Consider the following 20634-nt stretch of genomic DNA (forward strand, 5'->3'; position numbering starts at 1 on the left):
CACCACCGTCATCTCCTTCTCAAGCACTACCCCCATCTCAACAGCCTTCCCCGATACCACCCCAGCCACCTTCGCCCCTCTCATCCCTGCCACCTTCACCACCGTCATCTCCTTCTCAAGCACTACCCCCATCTCAACAGCCTTCCCCGATGCCACCCCAGCCACCTTCGCCCCTCTCATCCCTGCCACCTTCACCACCGTCATCTCCTTCTCAAGCACTACCCCCATCTCAACAGCCTTCCCCGATACCACCCCAGCCACCTTCGCCCCTCTCATCCCTGCCACCTTCACCACCGTCATCTCCTTCTCAAGCACTACCCCCATCTCAACAGCCTTCCCCGATACCACCCCAGCCACCTTCGCCCCTCTCATCCCTGCCACCTTCACCACCGTCATCTCCTTCTCAAGCACTACCCCCATCTCAACAGCCTTCCCCGATACCACCCCAGCCACCTTCGCCCCTCTCATCCCTGCCACCTTCACCACCGTCATCTCCTTCTCAAGCACTACCCCCATCTCAACAGCCTTCCCCGATACCACCCCAGCCACCTTCGCCCCTCTCATCCCTGCCACCTTCACCACCGTCATCTCCTTCTCAAGCACTACCCCCATCTCAACAGCCTTCCCCGATACCACCCCAGCCACCATCGCCCCTCTCATCCCTGCCGCCTTTTCCACCACCACTTTCCCTACCACCATCCCGACCATTCCCTCAGCCATTGCCTCCATGGTCACCTCCACCATCCCTTCCACCACCTTCCCCGGAACCATCACCGCCATCACCGCCATCACCGCCATCACCGCCATCATCATACACACCACCGCACCCACCACCGACGCCGCCACCGGACCCGTCACAGTCGCCTCCATCACCACCATTTCCACCCCGTCCTCGGTCACCTTCACCCCCACCCTTGCCACCATTCCCGCCGCCATCACCGCCAAAGCCGCCTTTACCTTTTAATGTAGAGGTGGACTACAATTTCGTGAAAACGTCTCCGAAATTTAAGGTAGGCTCCTTAGTTAACCTCGCTTTTTTCATCGTCTTACAATATTTTTCATGGTCTTCTATCGATTGCGTCGTCATGGAGCTTTGGGGCGAGTTACGCCTGGAAATAGATCTACCGTTGTCTAGCACTACTCTTCCATTCTACGGACGAAATGTGTCCATGCCATGCTTTCTGCCATGCGTATTTCAGAGATGTGCTTCCCTGCCATCCCAGGACAACCGACGAAATAGCACCTTGATGCCCTTTCTCTGTGGCTTGATGTTTTCTCGTTCTTGCCTCCTCCTCATCGAGCTCGAGCACACTTCCCCCTAAGCTATTCATGCAGTCCTTGCCCCAGCCGCCACCGGCTAGCTTGCAATTGCTGGCTCGGACAAACGAAAACGTGCAATCTCGAATGTTCCGGGATGTGCCCTGACGGCATGATGACATGACGCAGAGTAGTATCTGGCCGCTGGAAAGGCTTCTTAAGATGCTGACGGAGTGCCTTAGCATGCATATAGCTTGATCTGCTGCTGTTGATGATGATACAAGCTTGAGAGCTTGTAAGGCCCAGATCTGCTCGTTTCGTGGTCACTCCCTGATGGCACATATGTTACATACAGACATGCATTACAGATGACATCTTCACTTGACGACCGCGATTATTGTGTGTGCTAGCTGCATGCATAATCCTATAGCCTTCGGACGTCGAGCTCCAGGCGGTTCTTGGTCGGCTGCCTATCTAATACAAGCAGCAGCAGCAGCAGCAGCAGCAAGCGTGCAGTGCATGACCCGTGTTTGAGCTAAATATGTGTTGTTGCTTCCATCAAAAGGCAAACACGTGTTCGAAAGGCAGACATGGCCCATCCATAATGTCGTCAACGTGGCCCAAATCATCCAACCTTAAGATTAAACGGACCGATTGAATGGCCGTACATGTGTATGCGGCATCACGTGTATCCATGCAGGACGATTCACCAATCGACTGCACGAATTCAGGCGACCTGGCAGCCGACGTGGCTAAGGGAGCCAACCTGACCTCTCAGAACATCACCATCACCTGCAGGGCCGCAGCGGGCAGACGTCGAGGAAGGGCTGCACTGCAAGCCGCTGCTGAGGTGCGAGTAAAAAATGCGTCTTGCTTTGTATATCTCTTTATAAAGACGACCGGCAGCCAGAAACCCTGGGGGGATACGGAGATAGGCAGATGTCGCTCCACCTGCTGTCGCTCCACCTGTTCCGGAAGTAAATCGTTTCCATACCGCCCCGTTGTAATGGCGCGTGTTCACTGAACATAGTATGCGCAGCTAGCCGGGCTTACTTCGTCCAGACAGATACACGCATACAGATACACTACACGCATACAGATACACTACACGCATAAAGACATCCTCGACGGTGATTAGTTAGCAGGTAGCAGGGGTGAGCTAGAGGGTGAGGCACAGGTAGAGGTAGAGGTAGAGGTAGCCCCTGTGAGTTAAAGTTAGAGCGGCAGTGCACCTCCTCACGCATCTGTTTTCCTGAGAAATCATCATATGTTACAAAGGGTACCCGCAAGCAAATGAACTAAGTCTTCCTTTGATAGGTGGAGGCCGGGTGGAGGCCCCAGCTACCGCGAGGCGGACACCTAACGCCTCACAGCAGCGACCTAATGTAGCTACGAAACCCCAAAATCACTCATCAGCACACCGGAGCGATCTTCTTTACCGGCATTACATGCCGTACCAATGCTTACAACCAACTCTTCAGAGTTCACAGAAAACCTCTGTTTTCTATCGGTACTCCCCGAGAACCTTCAGTCAGTCATTCCATTATCGAGATCCGCTGCTGTGATAACGTAAGCACATAAATACGCGCACACAGACAGACAGACAGACAGACAGACACGGACAGACACACAAACACCCTTCTGTTCCACTGCGATGCCTGCAGGACTGCACCGCACCCAAGGTGGAAACCGACTTTATTCTCAAGGTAATTGGGGATGATAATCGGTGCTCATACATACGTAAGGCCGATGGTGCGGTTGTGCACGCACGTGCTGCCAGTATGTATGTTTGTTTGTATGTTCCCCCCCCTGCTGCTGCAACGCCCGCCCGATGCGGTATCCTGTCTGGCTGGGCTATCTACTTACTGACTGATGCTGATTTGTATCATCAGCTCGCGAGCCCTTTTTATCTGATAAGGCAAGCGGGCACCCCCGGGGGGTTAACACTCGATCGATATTAACCCGTTGTTCTGCCCCTGCTCACCTGCCTCACCACTGCTGCCACCCCATCGCTCATCGGACCCCCACTCCAGATTGATCCTTCTCGGGACATCCAACAGTTCATGAAGCAGCTGTATGATACTCTGCTGCAGTCCTTCAGTGACAAGGGGATGTGCTCCCTGGGGCCGCTCAACGGCTCCTGGGCGACGACTGGAAGCTCTGTAAGTGCATGTGTGCAGTGATGGCTAGGTGTTATGCGTGCATCCATCCATCCATCCATCCATCCATCCATCCATCCATCCATCCATCCATCCATCCATCCATCCATCCATCCATCCATCCATCCATCCATCCATCCATCCATCCATCCATCCACCCATCCATCCGTCCATACGTGCATACGTACATATGTACGTACATTGGCGTTATTACCCTTCAATACGAAATTGATTGCGTTGAACTGAAGCTGCTGACGATTGGCTGCAGCTCGCGCATCAGCATCATCAGCACGGGCTGCGGTAATATTGCACCGCATGGCCCCCTACCCATGTTCGGCGATTTTGGCATCGCTTCCATGTGCTGCTTTCCCTGATGACACAGCACGCAGGCGACTTGATTTCTATGTAATTGGGCCCCGGCACGGTGCGCTTCCACACCAGGCAGCCAATACATATAATTCCTCTTGAGTCCGGGTTCCCTCACAAGACTTAGCAGCGATGCTGTTGTATGCTTGGCGGCAAGCTACGGTCCTATCGTGCGGAAACATTGACTCCTATTTGGGGATATCCTAAGATTTACGGGCGTTGCAACACCCGTGGCCTGGGCAGTTTTCGCCAATTAAAAGCTGCGCGGCTATTACTGCCAATACTGATGTAAATCCATAATGCATTATCGCCTGATGACGTATTTGTTCGGCTGCGTGCGTGCTGCATGTTTCTCTTGGTGTATGTATGTATGTATGTATGTATGTATGTATCTATTCCCGGCGCAGTATCGCACCAAGGCTGTAACGGCTGCTACGGCGCCTCCTCCTCCATCGCCAAGTAGCAGTAGTGGCGGCAGCACGAGTGGAAAATGGAATTCTTGGCTCGCTATCACCGGCCTTGTCGTTGGCGGAATAGGTATTCTCTGCGCTCTGGTGGTCTTTATCATACTGGTGCTCGTTTACCGCTCCCGCAGGCGCCAGGTGCGCGTGTGTGTGTGCGTGCGTCTGTGTGTGTGTGTGCGTTATAGTTGCAGTTCACATACACAGCAGTAGTGATGGGCTTCGTGTATGATGGCAACATTTCTAGGCATATATACACTCTTCTTCGTCTTACACGCTGTACTATCCTGGGCGGGCACCAGTATCACGAGATCTGCATCCATCCGCCGATCGGTACTTTTCTGAAGTCGTGATATAACACACGCATACATAGGGTACGTATATATATATGTGTGTGTGTGTTAGTTACACCTTCTGGAGTTGCGTTACCCTCCAAACGACAGACACCCATATTCAAAATCCATGGGGGAGCTAGCCGGTGCCACAGACAAGCTTCCCTGATACAGCCTTTCCAGCTAGCCGTTGTTTCATAGAAGGTACAGAAAGTCGCAGATCGCAGATCATCACCATCACCATGATCTTCACCATCACCATCATCGTCATTATTACCATCACCATCATCGGCCCCACAATCTCCCCCAGCCCGACGGGATAAGTCTTCAACAACTTCTGCCACTCCTAGCTACGTGTCCATGGCACACACAGGCACATGTATATGTCCATTGCCCGCCCCCCCCCGCTTCTACAGGCGGCCCCACATCCATGTGGCGGAAATTACCTATGTATAACCTGTAACTTTTATATGAATAGTCTTTCAACCCCTCTGCTGAATCTTCTTGCGTGTCGCCCACTCTGTCTTCTGCCCTGCTGTTGCCTCACCCACCTATGCAGAGGGAACACAATGCATCCTATGCTACTCCCAACGATGCAGTGGTGGCGCCAGACGGCGTGGGGCCCTTCTTTGCCAGCAGAAATGTTGTGCAAGCGACACCGCCAGATGACCCGACGCCTGTCACAGCCATGGCGCTTGGAGCGACTGCTGCCACTGCTGGGGCCCGCGGAGGTGATGTTTCGCCCCCCACCCGCCGAGTAACCCCGACACTCATTGACAATGACAATCTAGGAAGCCCTGCTACTGGCGCCGCAGCCGCAGCCGCAGCTGCTGTTCGTCCAGTAACGACCACGAGAGCCGCCGCTCCTGCTCCCGCGTCATCAGTGGCATCCGATCACGACACCAATACTGAAGTCATGGGCGCCACGCCCGCCGAGTCCCAAGCGGTTGTTGTTGCTGCGGCGCCGGTAAGCGGGGCCTCGAGGTCCAGCCGGGGCCCACGAGAAGGGCAGCAACAGCAGCAGCAGCAGCCACACCCGCCCGCTAGCAGCAGCAGCAGCGGCAGCCGACGACGGGATAAGCCTCCGAGGCCGAACAGAGACACCTTCGCGTTGGAGGTGGAGGTGGCCGTCAAGAAGATCCCACCTCCTCCAGAAGAGGCTGATGAGGACAGCGGTATGGACGAGGGACGCTACGGCAGCAGTGGCAGTAGTGCCATTACTGCCGGCGCGGTTGACCCGACACGTCAGCAGCATCGGCCGCCGGTAAGTGCAGCGAACCTCCGTCCCGTGGATGTATATGCAGGTTGCTGCTGCACGGTCTGTGCACATACTGCTGTGCAACCGCCAGTAGTAGTCCATCAACTTGCTGCTGCACTGCTTGCTGCTGCACTGCTTGCTTGCGCTAGCACGCATCGACATCCCTGATGCTGGCTAATACGTGGCACGCGATCACTATGTATGTATGGCCAGCAGCAGACAGCAATGAGGCTGTTTATGTATGTTCACCAATGCGCACCCGTAAATGGATTGACTTGCAAGTAGCTGGAAACCCCAACGCGGGGGGCATGTGTCCTTTGTCGTACAAGGAGGGTCTGCACATACACGACTACGTGCACGACGCGCTTTGTTGTTGCTCATCCGTTTAGCAATGGTTCATGAACACCTGGTTCTAGTACGACATCGTGCGGTGTTGCGATGTGCCCACCTGCCCGACGGTCGACTTGCCTGTTGCCATGTTGTACGATGCGCATCAACCTAACTACCTTGGTGTGGGCTCAGAGTAAAACTTACTGTCCGGCGGTGTTTGTTTTGTCTTTTCCTAGCCAGTCGGTGTTCTTACTTTTAATGGCGGTGTGCATTCTGGCTGTGAGGGGACCCGCACGCGGAGTGCGAAGGCTTTTGCAGCAAGCAGGATGCGTGCATGGATGGAGGGATGGATTCATGAACACCGCATTCCGCACTATTATGAATACTACTACTACTACTACTACTACTACTACAACTACTACAACTATTACTAACTATTTTCAGATGACATGGAGCCGTACCCTGCCGTACCTGCCACCAAAACTATCCCCCCTTCGCAGATGTCCGGAAGACCAAGCGGGGCGGGTTCGACCTCGTCGGAGGCCGCAGCAGTCACCGCTCTCCCGGGTGGCCACGGGGCTACGGGAGCACAAAAGCGGATGCGGCCTGCGAGCGCCGCAAGGAGAGCGGACAACAGGGGTTCCAGCAGGTCACCAGCTAAACCCGGTCGACCAGCCCCCAAGCCGGATGACGAAATTCGGGCCCCAAGCAGACTAAAACATGACGAGCCTATTAGTCCGGCGGGCGCATTTTCACCCTCGGCTGCTCGTCCCAGTGGAAGCAGAAGCCAACGGAGCGCCCCGCTGGTGGCCGGGGAGGAGCGCGTGCTCTCGCAAAACGCCCTCCCAGATGGGAGGCCGCGGCTGCCTCCCCTAGCCGTCCCGGCGTCTTCTGTTTACAACAGCACGGAGATCACGGGCAGCAGCAGTCGAAAGCTCATTTTGGAGTCCCCGCCTTCGGCGGTGACCGCAGCTGCACCAGCACCGAGGACGGCGCCGTCCCAGGTGGCCTATATGGACACCGCCTCGCCCCCGGGGACAACGGACGGCAGCGGCCGTGCCAGCGACAGTAGCGGCGGCGCCAGTGCCGGCCCCGGCCCGTCTAACCCGTCACTTCGACCCCCCCGGCCACCGAAGCAGCAGCAACAGCAGCGGGAGCAGGTACGTGGCGCGCTGTCCTTTTTTAACTACACTACAGCCAAACATTTCTGATGGGAATTTGTGTGCGTGTGTGTCTTTTTTTTTGTGTGTTACGAATTGGAGAAGGTTGACTCCGCCGTGATTGAAAATGAATAGACGTACGTCTATGGCTGGGACATTTTTCCTTTGGGATATCCTTTTACCAAAACAGGTCTAAAATTTTGCTGCCACCATGCTTCCATGCATATGTCGCAAATAATAATTCCCGCACTACCACTTCTTCTTCTTGTCCGCACTCCAGCAGGGGCCTCTTTATCAAGGGTCGACAAATGTCCCGTCAAGTACCAGTCGAACGGCGTTGCACGTGCGTAAAAACAGCGATAGCTTCCATCGTGAGGAGGTGAGTGCGATCATCACGGTGTGTGCGCGTGTGACGACTGTCGTCATCATTAAAATATGGTAATGATAAGAATGCGGCTCTACACTCTCTACTCCGCTCAGCTGCTGCGGCGGGCACACGCACGTTACAGCTACTGCAGTTGCTGTGTGTTGATTGCATGCGATGTTATTGATTATTGCATGGTCGATGGTATGATGATTGATGTCATAAAAGGTCACATATATCCTTGGAGGCCTCTTTTAAGGATGTCCCTGCCCAGGCAGGCACCGGCCTACCTCACTTCCACATCTACAGTCTATACCACCATGCCACCACTCACACTATACATACCTACGTGCATACATGTCCACCCATTAGTGCGCGCTTCATCATCAGCCGCCAGCGGATCGATCATTAGCCGGTCCCACCACTCCTCCTTAACGCCAGACAGCTGGATACCGTGCTGGCGCTCATCTTCCGGTCCTTAGGGTTAGTGGTTGCAATTATTGTATATAAAATATTTATTACGTGATAATTATTGACGAGATGCAAATATATAATGCCTTTTCTGTTCGCCTGGTAACACTGCAGCTGATGATGATGATAACTGTAAAATAACACTCCCCGCCTTGTTTTTGCAGGACCTCACTGCGGAGTTACCCCTCCGGACTTCCGGCAACAACAGCTCTTCAGCAGCTGGTGCAGCTGGTGGCTGGCAGAACGGCAGCTAATGCGTGGAATATGTTTTAGGGAGGTGTTGCATATGCACCGCCACACACATACATGATTAATAGCCCCACATGCACCCGGCAGTAGGCCGCCCTAGATAGAGGAACACAAATATGTAAGCAACTGACCACCGCAGTCGGTCAATTGATTTGGCTGCTGGCCCTGATGAAGAAGCGAGCAACTACATACATTCTGTAAGTACATTCAGCCCTGTGCATGGGGGCGGGCTTGATATGGGCCACGAGGGCACCAGTTGGTCGTCGTCCAGGGTAACCTCCTCCTGCTGCTCCTGCAACCCAAGCACGTGGTAGCTTCTGTCCATGTTTGTATGTATGTATGTGGTATGTGTGTATGTGGAGTAGTGTAAGCCATGCAGGAGCGCGTGCACGGCGGCGGCGTATGGGGTCTATATCTCAACTAGCCAGCGCGTGTGCTGCGCACTTCCCACTGTTGACGTGTCAATTCATTTTCTGGTGCTGCTGCAGCAGCAGCGGCAGCAGTAATGGTAAATTTGTTACTATTAGGGTTGCTCTTACTTGGTTCGTTATCCCTTTCTCATCGGCGGGCATATGTGGGGCCCTGCTTCATGACATTATATCGCAACGTCGCATGACAATATTTATCCAACGTATGCATGACAGATATCTCTGCAGGCATCCGCTATCTTTTGCTATGTGCAACCTGGCTTATTGGCTACCTGGTTATGGGTTTGGCAGGGAAGGCTTCATGTCGGGTGCGTGTGATTATGAGGCAAGTGATCTTGATGACCTTCCACACGTGTGTGCGTCGTTTTGTCGGCGGGTTTTCTGCACCTTCAGCCCGGCAGGCGACTGACTACATGCATACATACACACACACGTACATACTTGCGAGCGTTGATCAATTATTTCTGAGGCAGGCATGGCTCGACTTCTGAAAGCGTGCACGAGGGGCTTGCTAGGGGCCCGAGCAGGTGTGTAGCAACAAGGCGAACCCATACATGGCTGGGCTCGTCTATCTCTGTTCGGAGGTAGATACTGCGGTGGGGGTGTCTGCCGGCCGCAGTTTTAGCTCGCGGGTGGATTATACAGTTCTGTCTGTGCTTCCTTGCATGGTCGATGACGACGACTCGGACAATGCACATGCGCACGTGCGCCTCTGATGATGGCCGCCTTGTACCTGCGGGCAGGACCGCCTTGTACCGTACGGGCATTCGGAAGCACGGATGCGTACGCATATCTCAAGCAAGCAAGCAAGCTCAGAAGTCTCCAGGGCATGCAGGCATGCAAATGGTTTAGGTTCATGTGTACATGGCAGGATGGCGACAGGACTGGCGACTGCACGCAGGCTGTTTTGTCGTGTTCGTCCTCATCAGCCCTACTGGTAACCTCCTAGCAACTAGGTTTTAGGGTTGCTTTCATCGCATTGCACTGCGCATTGCACTAGCTTTTTTTGTAAATCTTTAGCTAGACTGGCTTTTGCATTGCACTGCGCTGCGCTGCATGAATGGAACACGACGGACGACCGGACGCATTTCTATTTTGCTACTTTGCTACATACCTGCTGTACTGTGATGCGACAACAACGTTAAGTCTTGGCAAAGGAAGACCTGCTAGACGAATAGCTAACCATGCTACAAAGGCCTAAGGCCGGCGGGCTCATATAGCAGGTAGTTGTAGCGGGTTAAGTATGGTAGGCTGCGGGTGTTTACATTTCGTGCTGCCGACGATTTCGGTTGCCCCTGCATAAACATGTAGTGCATTGTCGTCGTACCTTTCTTCCTTTCTCGGTGTACTTACTGTCATGCTATGTTGCAACCAGCAGGATGTATTTGCACGGGAGTGAGTAATGCTTGCCAGGGAATGTCAAACATTTAGGCCTATTAGGGATCATGTTGTAAATGTGAACCTCGTAATGAAAAGGCATGGCATGTTGTCCCTCTCGTCGGTTGGACGAATTGGGCGCAGAAGTCACCAAATGCAAGCCGCCCGGCCGGCAAATGCCCGCCCACCCGGTCGCCATCCACTGAGGGGATTCGATCGTATCGATATATGGCACACGCGTAGCAGAGAGGCGCTGGCCGCCCCGAGATGCTGGCAGAGCGATTTAGCGAGAATGCGTCATTAATATCTGAGTGAGTCATTAATACTGAACGACCGGTACTACATGCAGCGGCAGCAGATCAGGCCTGCGAATGAGGAGCGCCCTCCCGAGGGGTTAACCTCGCTCACCGTGCTGGTGCAGCGCATCGGCACAGTCCGGCTAACCCGCCGACGACGGATCGGGTTTGTGAATTTCAATGGGTTGCATACGCAAACGGGTTGCTGCAATACCTGGCCTTGATCCGCTGATGAAGATTGCACTTCAGAAATGTTTGAATCAATAGCTTCGGATACTTAGGATGAAGCTTAGGATAGGTTTGTACTGGAGTGGTTGCGGAGTAGATACGTACATACATACACACATGGATGCACATCCTAACGTCTGACTGGCTGGCTGGCGGCACAACAGCCAATGCGACTTATCGGCCTTGTCAGCAGTGCCATTATGGTGCTGCCTCCGGGGACATTGTATAGGTGCTTTTACATGCACGTAACGGCGGTGGTTTTCATCACCAGTCCTCTGTAGTCTGCAGCGATTCATACCATAAGGATTGTACGAATCTATCGTCTGATTGAAGGGCACACTTTACTGTATGAACTACTGTATGTGACGAGGGGGAAGATGGCGACTACGCACCCAGAGTCGCCACAAGTCGCGACAATAGCAACCACCTTTGACGACGGCCTACCGGAAAGGAAGGTCTAAGCTATGAATAAATACAAGTTACTACTGACTGAGATATTATTATGACGCAACGTGGGAGGGCTGCACAGCGCCCAGAAGCCAATCGTTGGCCGTTACAGAAGTTGAAACGTCATGCAAATGTGATGCGAGACTAAAACAGCGAGTCAAGATTTTTTTTGCAATAAAACTTTATATAACAGTGTACGTACTTCCTTCTCAACAATATGTTTTCCCCGTGGTCAACCAGAGCCCCGTAGCTTGCTTCCCATGGAACTATTCCCGAGGCTACCTAGCGCAAGGTAGTGGTGCAGCTCTCGTGTAACTTTCAACCTTTGGAATAAACGGATTGTTATAATTCTATCTATTCTGCCACTCATGCAAATCGGCAATGTCCCCGTCAACCGGCACATTCTTCGGGGCCTCTCCGAACTGTTTAACTCTCAACAGGACTCTGATTGCGTAATTATCTTCTGTCGGGAACGCTGCTCCAATCCGATATCGGAAGCGGCCTCATCCTCGAAGCGGAAGGGTCCGGATGGCGAACCCTCTCGCCAAGAAGTCTTCGGCGACCCCATGCCCGGCCATCGCTTCGTATTGAGATGCGCATCGGAGCATTTTAAAGCGAAGGTGAGGCGAGCGTAAGGCTTTGGTGGCGAAAACCAATGACCATGCCAACTGTTTCGTCGTCTATCCGTTTTTTCCTGTTTTTTACGTACCTCGCCACGCAAGCTGCCATGAAACGCACGCACCCAGCCTAGCGTTCCCCCTCCCCAACCTTTTACCCTTGCAGCTCGAACGCTGGTGCGAAGCACAGAATGGCGATGCCGCCCCAGCGCCCAGCAAGCGGCTGCGAGTGAGCTCATCACGACGGACGGCGACAGCACCATCATCATCATCAGCTGCAGCAGCATCAGCAGCAGCAACAACACCGGCTCCGACTACGCTCAGTTATCCGCAGCTGCTTATACCTCTAGGCAGTGCGGCGGAGGTGTCCAGCACCCGTGCCGCCATCCAGTTCGCCTACACGGGTCAAGTGGCCGCCGGCAGCGTCCGCGAGGCTCTGGAGGTTCGGCGGCAGGGCGGCTACCTGCAGATCCACGGCTGCGCGGCGGCGTGTGATGAACTCATAAAGAGACTGATAAAGGAGGTCGCGTCCGACGATGCGCTGTTAAGTACCGACATAACGGGAGCGGTTGTGAAGCAAAAACGGAAGCCACAGGCTGCAGGCTGCTGGGGAAGCACTCAGGGCTTACGGAGCTTGGGGCTGCAGGCAGCGTTTGAGCTGTATGAACACGAGAATCTGTGGCCGGAGGGCGCCAGCGCAGACGCAAGCTTCGCGAGCGTCCTATCATGCGCTGGAGCATCGCTCGTTTCTCACTTTGGCAGCACACTTGCCGTTCTCAACAGCCCCCTGCTCAACGAGCGGCTGTTGTCGCTGCCCGCCATCGCGCTGGAGTTGCTCCTGTGCTCTGACGACTTGGCCACAGACTGCGAGTCCAGCGTGTTGCTGCTGCTGGCCACGTGGATGCGGGAGAACTTTCACAAAACGAATGACGAAGATCGCAAGCGCCTGTGCCGTACGGTACGACTGGCTCAGCTGAGCCGGCCGTACGCTGGTACAATCTTGCCAGCTCTGGCGGCGGACTACGAATTGGCGTTGGGGGCCGAAGAAAAGCCATCTGGCTGGTTTCCTTTGAACCTCGCGGACGCCCTCTTTACCTCGAGTGTCGTTAATGCACAGGAGGACGAGCGGCTAAAGCTGCTGGCGATGGCTCTGAACCAAGCTGACAAGGCCCCCCTGGCATCTCAGTGGGCCTCAATGAAACTGAACCGGCGGCCGCAGTGCATACCGCCGACGGGCCTCGAAGTCAGGTGGCATGTACGGCAGGAGGAGCTGCTGGCGGCACTGGCGCGCCTGCAACCTGGCAAGACGGCTAAGGTTTGTTGCACCTTCGAGGCCAGCGGCCGTGGCATCAGCGACAGCGATTGCAGCATCTACATCGCCGCCGGCTTCTCCTGGTCCCTTTGGATTAAGATGTTCTACGGGCCGCAGCGACCGTTTGCGGGGCTGTTTGTGCGGTGTGAGCTTCCAACCGCGTTTGCGGTGCCCGGGTCGAGGCTGTGTCTGGAGTCCGCCACCCGCATGGTGGTGCGTTACAATGCAGACTTACTCGTGCACCGATGGCGGGCGGGTGCGCGGTTGGATATCCGATGCCGCTCGAAGACGCAGATGATAGAGCGCGGCTCCTCTAGAGGGTGGCCTAACGCTCTGCCTCTCAGAGTATTGCCGGCCCAGCAGCCAACATTGCCGCAGGCGCAGCGGCAACCGCAGCCACAGCAGCAGCAGCAGCGGCCAGCTGGCGGTAATAGTGCCAGCGGTGGTGGTGGCGGCGGCGGTGGCGGCGGCACAGGGGTGCCGGGTGGGGCCATACACAGCAATGGCGGCGGCGGTGGCGGCGGTGCCAGCAGCGGCGGCGGGGCCGGTGATAGCGTTGACTCGCTGGCGGCTTGGTCAGAATATTTGCGTGAAGGAAGGATCACCGGGACATTAACGCTGCGGCGCCCTACAAACCGTTGAGGCTCACAAATACACAAATCCGTCCATCCCATCCCTCCATCCATGTCCATCACATGTTGCGTGTTGTCTACACCATGGGTAGGTACTTACTGTATATGACGGGCTGGCTAGCGCGCCGGCAGCACCGGCATGGGCGTGGGTTGGTGTTCTGGGGGCTGTCTGTCCCCGCTACCCCCAGTTATCTGCTGGCACAGACAGACAGACGTTGATCTACTGCGTGATGAAGTGGGCTTACTTACACCGGGGCTTCTTGTTTTGTTTGCCCTGCGAGGATTAAATGTCAGACGCTTCTATGTGTGGCTAATTTTATCTAATTTGCCTGGCGCAAGGGACAAATCTACAATCAGGTACATTAACGGGCCGAGAACCAGAAGAGATCCAAGGAGGCCGCTAGTACATAGGATGGACTTCAAATTGCATATGGTTCTCTTGCTGCCGGTGCCAGCAGTTGAAGGGGTCTTTATTTGTAAAGCTTATTATGCCGAACCAAGCTGTCCTACACCTCGGGGATGTGCACACGTCGGTGCTGGCTGGCTGGCTGGCTGGCTGGCTGGTTGCATAAAGGGTAAGTGAGCCAATTCGTTGGCGGATCATCCACCATGTCTGTGAGTACTTATTTTGTAACGCGCAAAACGCACCTAAATGTAAAATGCTGTGTATGGTGAAGGGAAAAACCGTCCGATTGACCGTGTACGGCACTTCGTGCTCCAGACGGGCATATGCGCAAAATCGCGCAAGCTAGCAGAGCAGGAGAGCGTTGAAGTATTGAATGGGACCTTGTTGTAGCTGAGTTGCGTATTGCAGTTACTGTGCGCGCGCGATAAGCAGGTAGAATGTTGGTTGTTGGACAAAATTGAAGTGATCTATGAAGATATCAATTTAACGCATATCTTAAAACGGAGGAATGTCTGGCCCTGCCTGGCTGGTGATGGCTGTAGAGGAGGTGCAGTTCTGCGGGTGCAGTAGTACTCGGCCCCTGAAGCAGAAAGAGCCGCAGCCGTAGCTCGCTGCCAGAAGTGCATGCGCATGTGCTCCGAGGGCCTTACGTCTTCGTGTTCGTGTACATGTCACATTGGTATTGTAGGGTGTGATGTTGGGTAATATGTGGCAACTGTAACACTGGTGAATATTTAGAAGGTCTCTGAAGATGCTGTGCATGGAGTTTTCTTTTATTATTTAGTAGTCGTGAGGCCATGCTTGTACAACACCCTACTGTAATAACGTACCGTTGTTACGTCAACGAAAGGCCCTAAAATTTCCAAGTCCCCGGTCTAACCTCGTCCTCCTCACGTGCCGGGGGAGGAGGCTGGAAGAGCTGATAAGGTGGGTTTGCCTGGACGGGACAGGACAGGACAAGTATCAAGATGCCGTATCAAGATCCAGGTTGTGAGACGTACCCTGTACGTCAAGATCTTGCTGTAAATTGCAAAACAATTTAGTTTCTGCATTTTACAGTTATCCATGACTTGGAACAGGTTTACCAGCGCAGTATTGTTGCGCAATCCCATGGCACCAGCCTTGTACTATGTTTGTGGGTGCAAGGCTGGCGTGCATAGCATATATTGCGTTTTTTAATTGATGTGGGCTGACAGTGTCCTTCGTTCTTACGATTTTGTGATGCAAACTCCACAGCCACTCAGCATGACTACTGCCTATCAAAATCCACCTAGGACTCATGATCGACTCATGAAAATTTGAGCCTTATTATATGTTTTGTAAGCACTTGGATTCGATCGACGTCTCATGACTACAGCACTTTAAATAGCCATCTAGCGATGGAACCCCAAAACCTTAGCCTTCGATTGTTCGCTGAATTATAAGGCTTATGAATAAACATAAAATATTCTTATTCTCAGCTGCGCGTTTAGCGGGTCTGCGTATCGTCAAAGTTGAAGGTGCGGCTAGGTTAGGGCTAGGTCCGAAGCCCAATAAAGCCCACCCGTGATAACTGCACATAGAAAGACATTAAAGGAGCTTAAGTGAAACTATTGAAAGTCATGTTTCATCTATCTGACGTTTTTGCCCGAATTCGCGCGTTGTACCGTTTTCGGACAATGTACGAATGAAACGCATGTAACCGACATCCGGTCGCGTTAGTGGGAGATAGCAAGGCGGAATGAATCTGGCGCGATTTTAAATAATATAAATTCTTGATATTGCACGATCCCCAGCGTTTTCCTGCGTTTGTTATCGCCATGCAAAACTGCGATGTCCCCGTCAACCGGCACGTTCTTCGGGGCCTCTCCAAACTGTTCAGCTCTCAACAAGACTCTGATTGCGTAATTATCTTCTGTCGGGAGCGCTCTGTAGAACAGTCGGAGGAAACGGCCACTTCCGGCAGTCGGCGTGGAGGGATGGACGATTCCTCTCAGTGGGAGGTATTTGGCGACCCAATGCCCGGCCATCGCTTCGTACTGCGGAATGGGTCTGAACACTTCAAATCAAAGGTAAAAAAATCGGTTGCTTTCGGTTGTTGTTGTATATGCTGCACTTAAAAAACAGCTCAGCCTACCCCAGTGTGCCCACTTGCCGCCCACATCCCCAATAGGCCCCAAATAATGCCCGATATCCCCAAACCCCAACAATACACGCAGCTAGAGCGCTGGTGCGGTACAATTAATTCCACGCAGCCCATCAGACGTAAGCGTGCTCGTTGTACCACAACAGAAAATGGCGCTGTAGGAAGGATATCGACAGCTCACTTGGTGTTGGCTTCGCCTGAGTTGCTTATACCTCTAGGCAGTGCGGCGGAGGTGTCCAGCACCCGTGCCGCCATCCAGTTCGCCTACACGGGTCAAGTGGCCGCCGGCAGCGTCCGCGAGGCTCTGGAGGTTCGGCGGCAGGGCGGCTACCTGCAGATCCACGGCTGCGCGGCGGCGTGTGATGAACTCATAAAGAGACTGATAAAGGAGGTCGCAGAACAAGCCAGAACGCTGAAATACAGGAACTGCATGGAAGCCGCAAGAACCGCCCTCCCAGTTTTCCAGTTGGCAGTTTCAAGGGACGGTGGCCGGCAGGGCGGGGGCGGCAGCTTTGTTGGCAGCGGTAATAGCCCTAGCGGCAGCGATAACAGCAGTGTTGGAGGAGGTGGTTGTAACGGAAGATGGTCATTTCACGCACCACTTGGGGGGGTGCGTGAGCTGTGCGAATGCCAGGAGCTGTGGCCTGATGATGCCAGGGCACAAGCCAGCTTCGCAGATGTTCTGACCTGTGCTGGCGACTGCCTGGCGTCTCACTTTGGCAGCACACTTGCCGTTCTCAACAGCCCCCTGCTCAACAAGCGGCTGTTGTCGCTGCCCGCCATCGCGCTGGAGTTGCTCCTGTGCTCTGACGACTTGGCCACAGACTGCGAGTCCAGCGTGTTGCTGCTGCTGGCCACGTGGATGCGGGAGAACTTCCACAAAACGAATGACGAAGATCGCGAGCGCCTGTGCCGTACGGTACGACTGGCTCAGCTGAGCCGGCCGTACGCTGGTACAATCTTGCCAGCTCTGGCGGCGGACTACGAATTGGCCATGGCTAGGAACTTTGATGTTGGAAACGATGGCAATGAGGATGATCAGTGTGGCTGGTTTCCGATCGGCGTGTCGGAAGCGGCTTTCATAGCCAACATCGTAAGCGCCCGTGACGAGTGCGAGCAAGCTCTGCTGATGGACCTCGTTGAAGAGAGGGCCAAGGACCCGAAGCGGCGCGCTACTTACAACCCCAAGCAACGGCCGCAGTGCATTCCGGAAACGGGTTTCATAGTCCAGTGGCATGCACGGCAGGAAGATCTGCTTGCGGCCCTAGCGGAGTTGAACTGCAGGGACAGAAATCAGACGTGCGCAGCAGTGGAGTGCGTGTTTGACGGCCAAGTGGCGCAGGCAGAGGCGGGAGGCAGCGGAGGCGGAGGCGATGGTGCTGAGTACTGCTTTGCGGCAGGCATTGCATATTCCGTTTGGATCGAGGTCTACGCCGCAGGAACACAGCCGCAGCCTCTCCTTGAACAACAGCAGCAGCAGCAGCGGTTCGCGGGGCTATATGTCCAGTGTGACTTGCCGCCCGCGTTTGCGGTGCCTGGGTCACGATTGTGTGAGGAGGCCGCGTGTCGGATGGTGGTGCGCGACACGGTTGAGTTGGCGGTGAACCGGTGGCAGGATGGCTGCCGTAAGGACATTAGATGCCGCTCCCAGGCGGGCTTAATGGACCTGAAACACTGCTGGGGCTGGAGCAATGCGCTACCACTGAATCAACACCCAACACAACAGCACCCCCAGCAGCTGCAGCACCAGCACCAGCAGCAGGATACAGGCGGCGGAGGCGGCGGAAGTAATTGCAGCGACCCACGGGTCATCGATGGTGATTGTGCTGGCAGCGTCGACAGTCTATTGGGGCCCTGGTCCAATTATCTGCGGGATGGCAAAATTACGGGATCGTTGACATTGCGATTGGCCAAGACGTGACGAAGGACGGCGATTAATTGCGAGTACGGGCATGTACAGGCATGCACGGGCTAAAGGCCTGCATATCAGTGTTCTGCAGGAGGCGTTCCTTGGCGTGCTGCACTCGACTCGATCGCGGTCCACTGCAACAATCACAAACTGCTTATCTTGTGACATCCTGTGAGTCGAGTCGAAAACCGGAAGTTCCTGTATTCGAGAATGCACGTGGGGCCCTATTGACGTTGAATGCAGCCGGTAGGAAAGGTAGAGTTCTTGTATCCAGTACAAAAAAAGAGCGATGAAGAATTTTTGCTATACTTATAGAGCATTCTATTTTATGATGGTAGTTTTATTTTTTAAACGCTTCTGGGCAACTTATTTCGCCAAAGGAGAGCTGTATCTGGATGACTTCCGCCGCGATGTTGTTCGCGGGCCGGATTACTACACATTTCCATGCCCTGACGAGGGGCCTCTCGGATTTAAATTTCTCGAAAGTATTGAAAGTACGAGAGCGTGTGAACGGACCGGAGCAGGAGAGAGCAGGAGATGTTGTTTCAATAATGTCCCCTTAGGAAGTGCCGTGTCGTGTCGCGTTGTGAAGAAGTACGGCAGGCGTTGTTCCGCCTGTGCGTCACAAGTAATAGTAATAATGATATGTTAGTCATTACCGTAATCAACGGAATGCTCATAACAATGGTACCGAAGTTGTGGCCCTGAGCCCCTGAGTCCTACCTAGCTCCCCCAGCGACGTTAGCAGGCATGGCACACCGGCCAGAATCCGCCGTCCTGCCGCCGCCGCTACACCGTCTGGGGCTGCTGCAGCGGCTGCTCCATTGCCAGCTCCGAAACCTGCCATGCCTGGCCAAAGCTGAACGTGTGGTTGCGGCATAGTCAAATCGACAGCCGAGTCCTGGTGCCGTACGGGTGCGGCATCGCAGAACAAAAGCTTATTGCCATTTGCTGAACAAACAGTGCGATGCAGCTCCAGTAATTGAGATGCTGGACGACGTGTTACGCGTGTTCACTGCCCGGAGGGCTCCAGGAGATGCGATCAAAGCGTATAGCAGACGTCGCGCAACAGTGGCTCGATCCCTTCATAAGCACCACTTGGAGCTATTTTACGCTAAGTAATTTCACGCTACGTGAACATAACATTGCCTTGAACAACTCAACACATGTGGAATCGAAGGATTCAGCATTTGTCGTACAATTGGCGGACAACCAAACCATACAAGACAAGGCATGCACATGCACATAAGGCCACACGAGCCCCAAAAGCCTGAGCGAAGATGAGTGACATCAGTCTCGACGAAACATATTTTTGCGGATGCCGTTTTATGGCGGAAGGGTTTTCCTGGGCTGGGCCCTTTCCTGGTGTGCTGCCACAAAGGAAAGGCGGGCGGAGGGGATCACGCGATGTGCTTCTTTGTATGTGAGAGGCGTTGGTCATGAGGGGACCAAATTGGCCGCTCCAGTCCGAAGGGATTTCATGAAAGGAGTCTTCGATTTTTCTGTGAATCTAAACCAAAGCTGTTTTAGCGGTGCGTTAGCGGGCCTGAAGATATAAAGGGTGCTGTCAAGGCACACCATGCACTCTTCTAAGTTACCAACTTCACCAGTTCGCAACTCAATTTGCCTTACAGTACATGGTTACCCATCCGGACGCGATGAAACTCGGGTGGGTGACAAGTCCGGGCAGATCGACCGTCCAATTAAAACCCAGCCGGGACTTGCTGGTCAGCGTCCATGGTTCGAAAGTGAAAAAAACCGACAGTATGCTGCATGCTTCTTGCAAAAGGGGAACTGTCATGTTGAACCTTGCATACAGCCCATGTATTGTTTAGCATACTGTCGATGAGTTTGGCTGCATAAATTGTTTCAGCCAGCTGTTTTTGGGGTGCGAGCCAACGTCGGGGTCTTTGTCGTGCGAGCTGAGGTCCAGATTCATAACATAAGCGTCAAAGCTTACACACCCTACTCATTACGGCGAGATCAGTGCTGTAATCAGTGCTGTAAAGACGACGTTAATTTATATTGAAGATCGGCGCAGTTTTCGCTGTCCCACTGCCTTCAAGCCTTTTTGACAATATGAGAAGACGTTGTTTATAGAGCTTCTGGATTCATCAGAATTCACCCAATTCTTTGACGTCCCAAGGTTTGGGCAACTTTTCACTGTTTTTATCCTGAACCGTGAATTCGCGCTGTCAAGAGGCCAGGGACACTGAGCCACCGTGTGCTGTGGTTTGCAGTGGCGGGTGACGGCCTGTGATTTGCTATGCGGTTGCTTGCTTTGGGCCTTTGCTTGGTCGGATTTACTTATTGCTCACAAACAGTGCCAGAACTATCTATGCATGTGCATGAAGAGTGTGCACATGAACGAAAACGCGCCAACTCAATGCGTGCCCCTTGGTCTATGGGGGGAGTTGTAACTTATCGGGGGGGGGGGGTCTGGGGGGGGT

The 20634-nt window shown here is 53.9% G+C and overlaps 3 protein-coding genes across 3 annotated transcripts in view; all 3 read left to right on the forward strand.

Annotated features, from left to right (window-relative positions):
- Nucleotides 1-8412, forward strand: part of VOLCADRAFT_92053 (uncharacterized protein) — a gene marked incomplete at both ends in the record, with an annotated part of 19639 nt that extends 11227 nt beyond the window's left edge. The window contains 10 exons of the mRNA XM_002951449.1: nt 45-730; nt 861-1010; nt 1958-2107; nt 2922-2963; nt 3291-3419; nt 4190-4384; nt 5135-5839; nt 6664-7323; nt 7607-7702; nt 8323-8412. Coding sequence (XP_002951495.1) covers nt 45-730; nt 861-1010; nt 1958-2107; nt 2922-2963; nt 3291-3419; nt 4190-4384; nt 5135-5839; nt 6664-7323; nt 7607-7702; nt 8323-8412 — 2903 coding nt within the window. The remainder of the gene's footprint in view (nt 1-44; nt 731-860; nt 1011-1957; nt 2108-2921; nt 2964-3290; nt 3420-4189; nt 4385-5134; nt 5840-6663; nt 7324-7606; nt 7703-8322) is intronic.
- A 3139-nt stretch (nt 8413-11551) lies between these two features.
- On the forward strand, nt 11552-15176 carry VOLCADRAFT_92054 (uncharacterized protein; the record flags this gene model as incomplete). Its single annotated transcript, XM_002951450.1, has 3 exons — nt 11552-11803; nt 11967-13325; nt 15057-15176. 3 exons carry the CDS (start codon nt 11552-11554, stop codon nt 15174-15176), a joined length of 1731 nt encoding a protein of 576 aa, XP_002951496.1.
- A 1136-nt stretch (nt 15177-16312) lies between these two features.
- VOLCADRAFT_92055 (uncharacterized protein) lies at nt 16313-18196 on the forward strand (the record flags this gene model as incomplete). Its single annotated transcript, XM_002951451.1, has 1 exon — nt 16313-18196. The coding sequence occupies one exon, from the start codon at nt 16313-16315 to the stop codon at nt 18194-18196; it is 1884 nt and encodes a 627-aa protein (XP_002951497.1).
- Between the last annotated feature and the right edge of the window lie 2438 nt (nt 18197-20634).

This window comes from Volvox carteri, assembly GCF_000143455.1.
Source record: "Volvox carteri f. nagariensis unplaced genomic scaffold VOLCAscaffold_24, whole genome shotgun sequence".
Taxonomy (NCBI): domain Eukaryota; kingdom Viridiplantae; phylum Chlorophyta; class Chlorophyceae; order Chlamydomonadales; family Volvocaceae; genus Volvox; species Volvox carteri.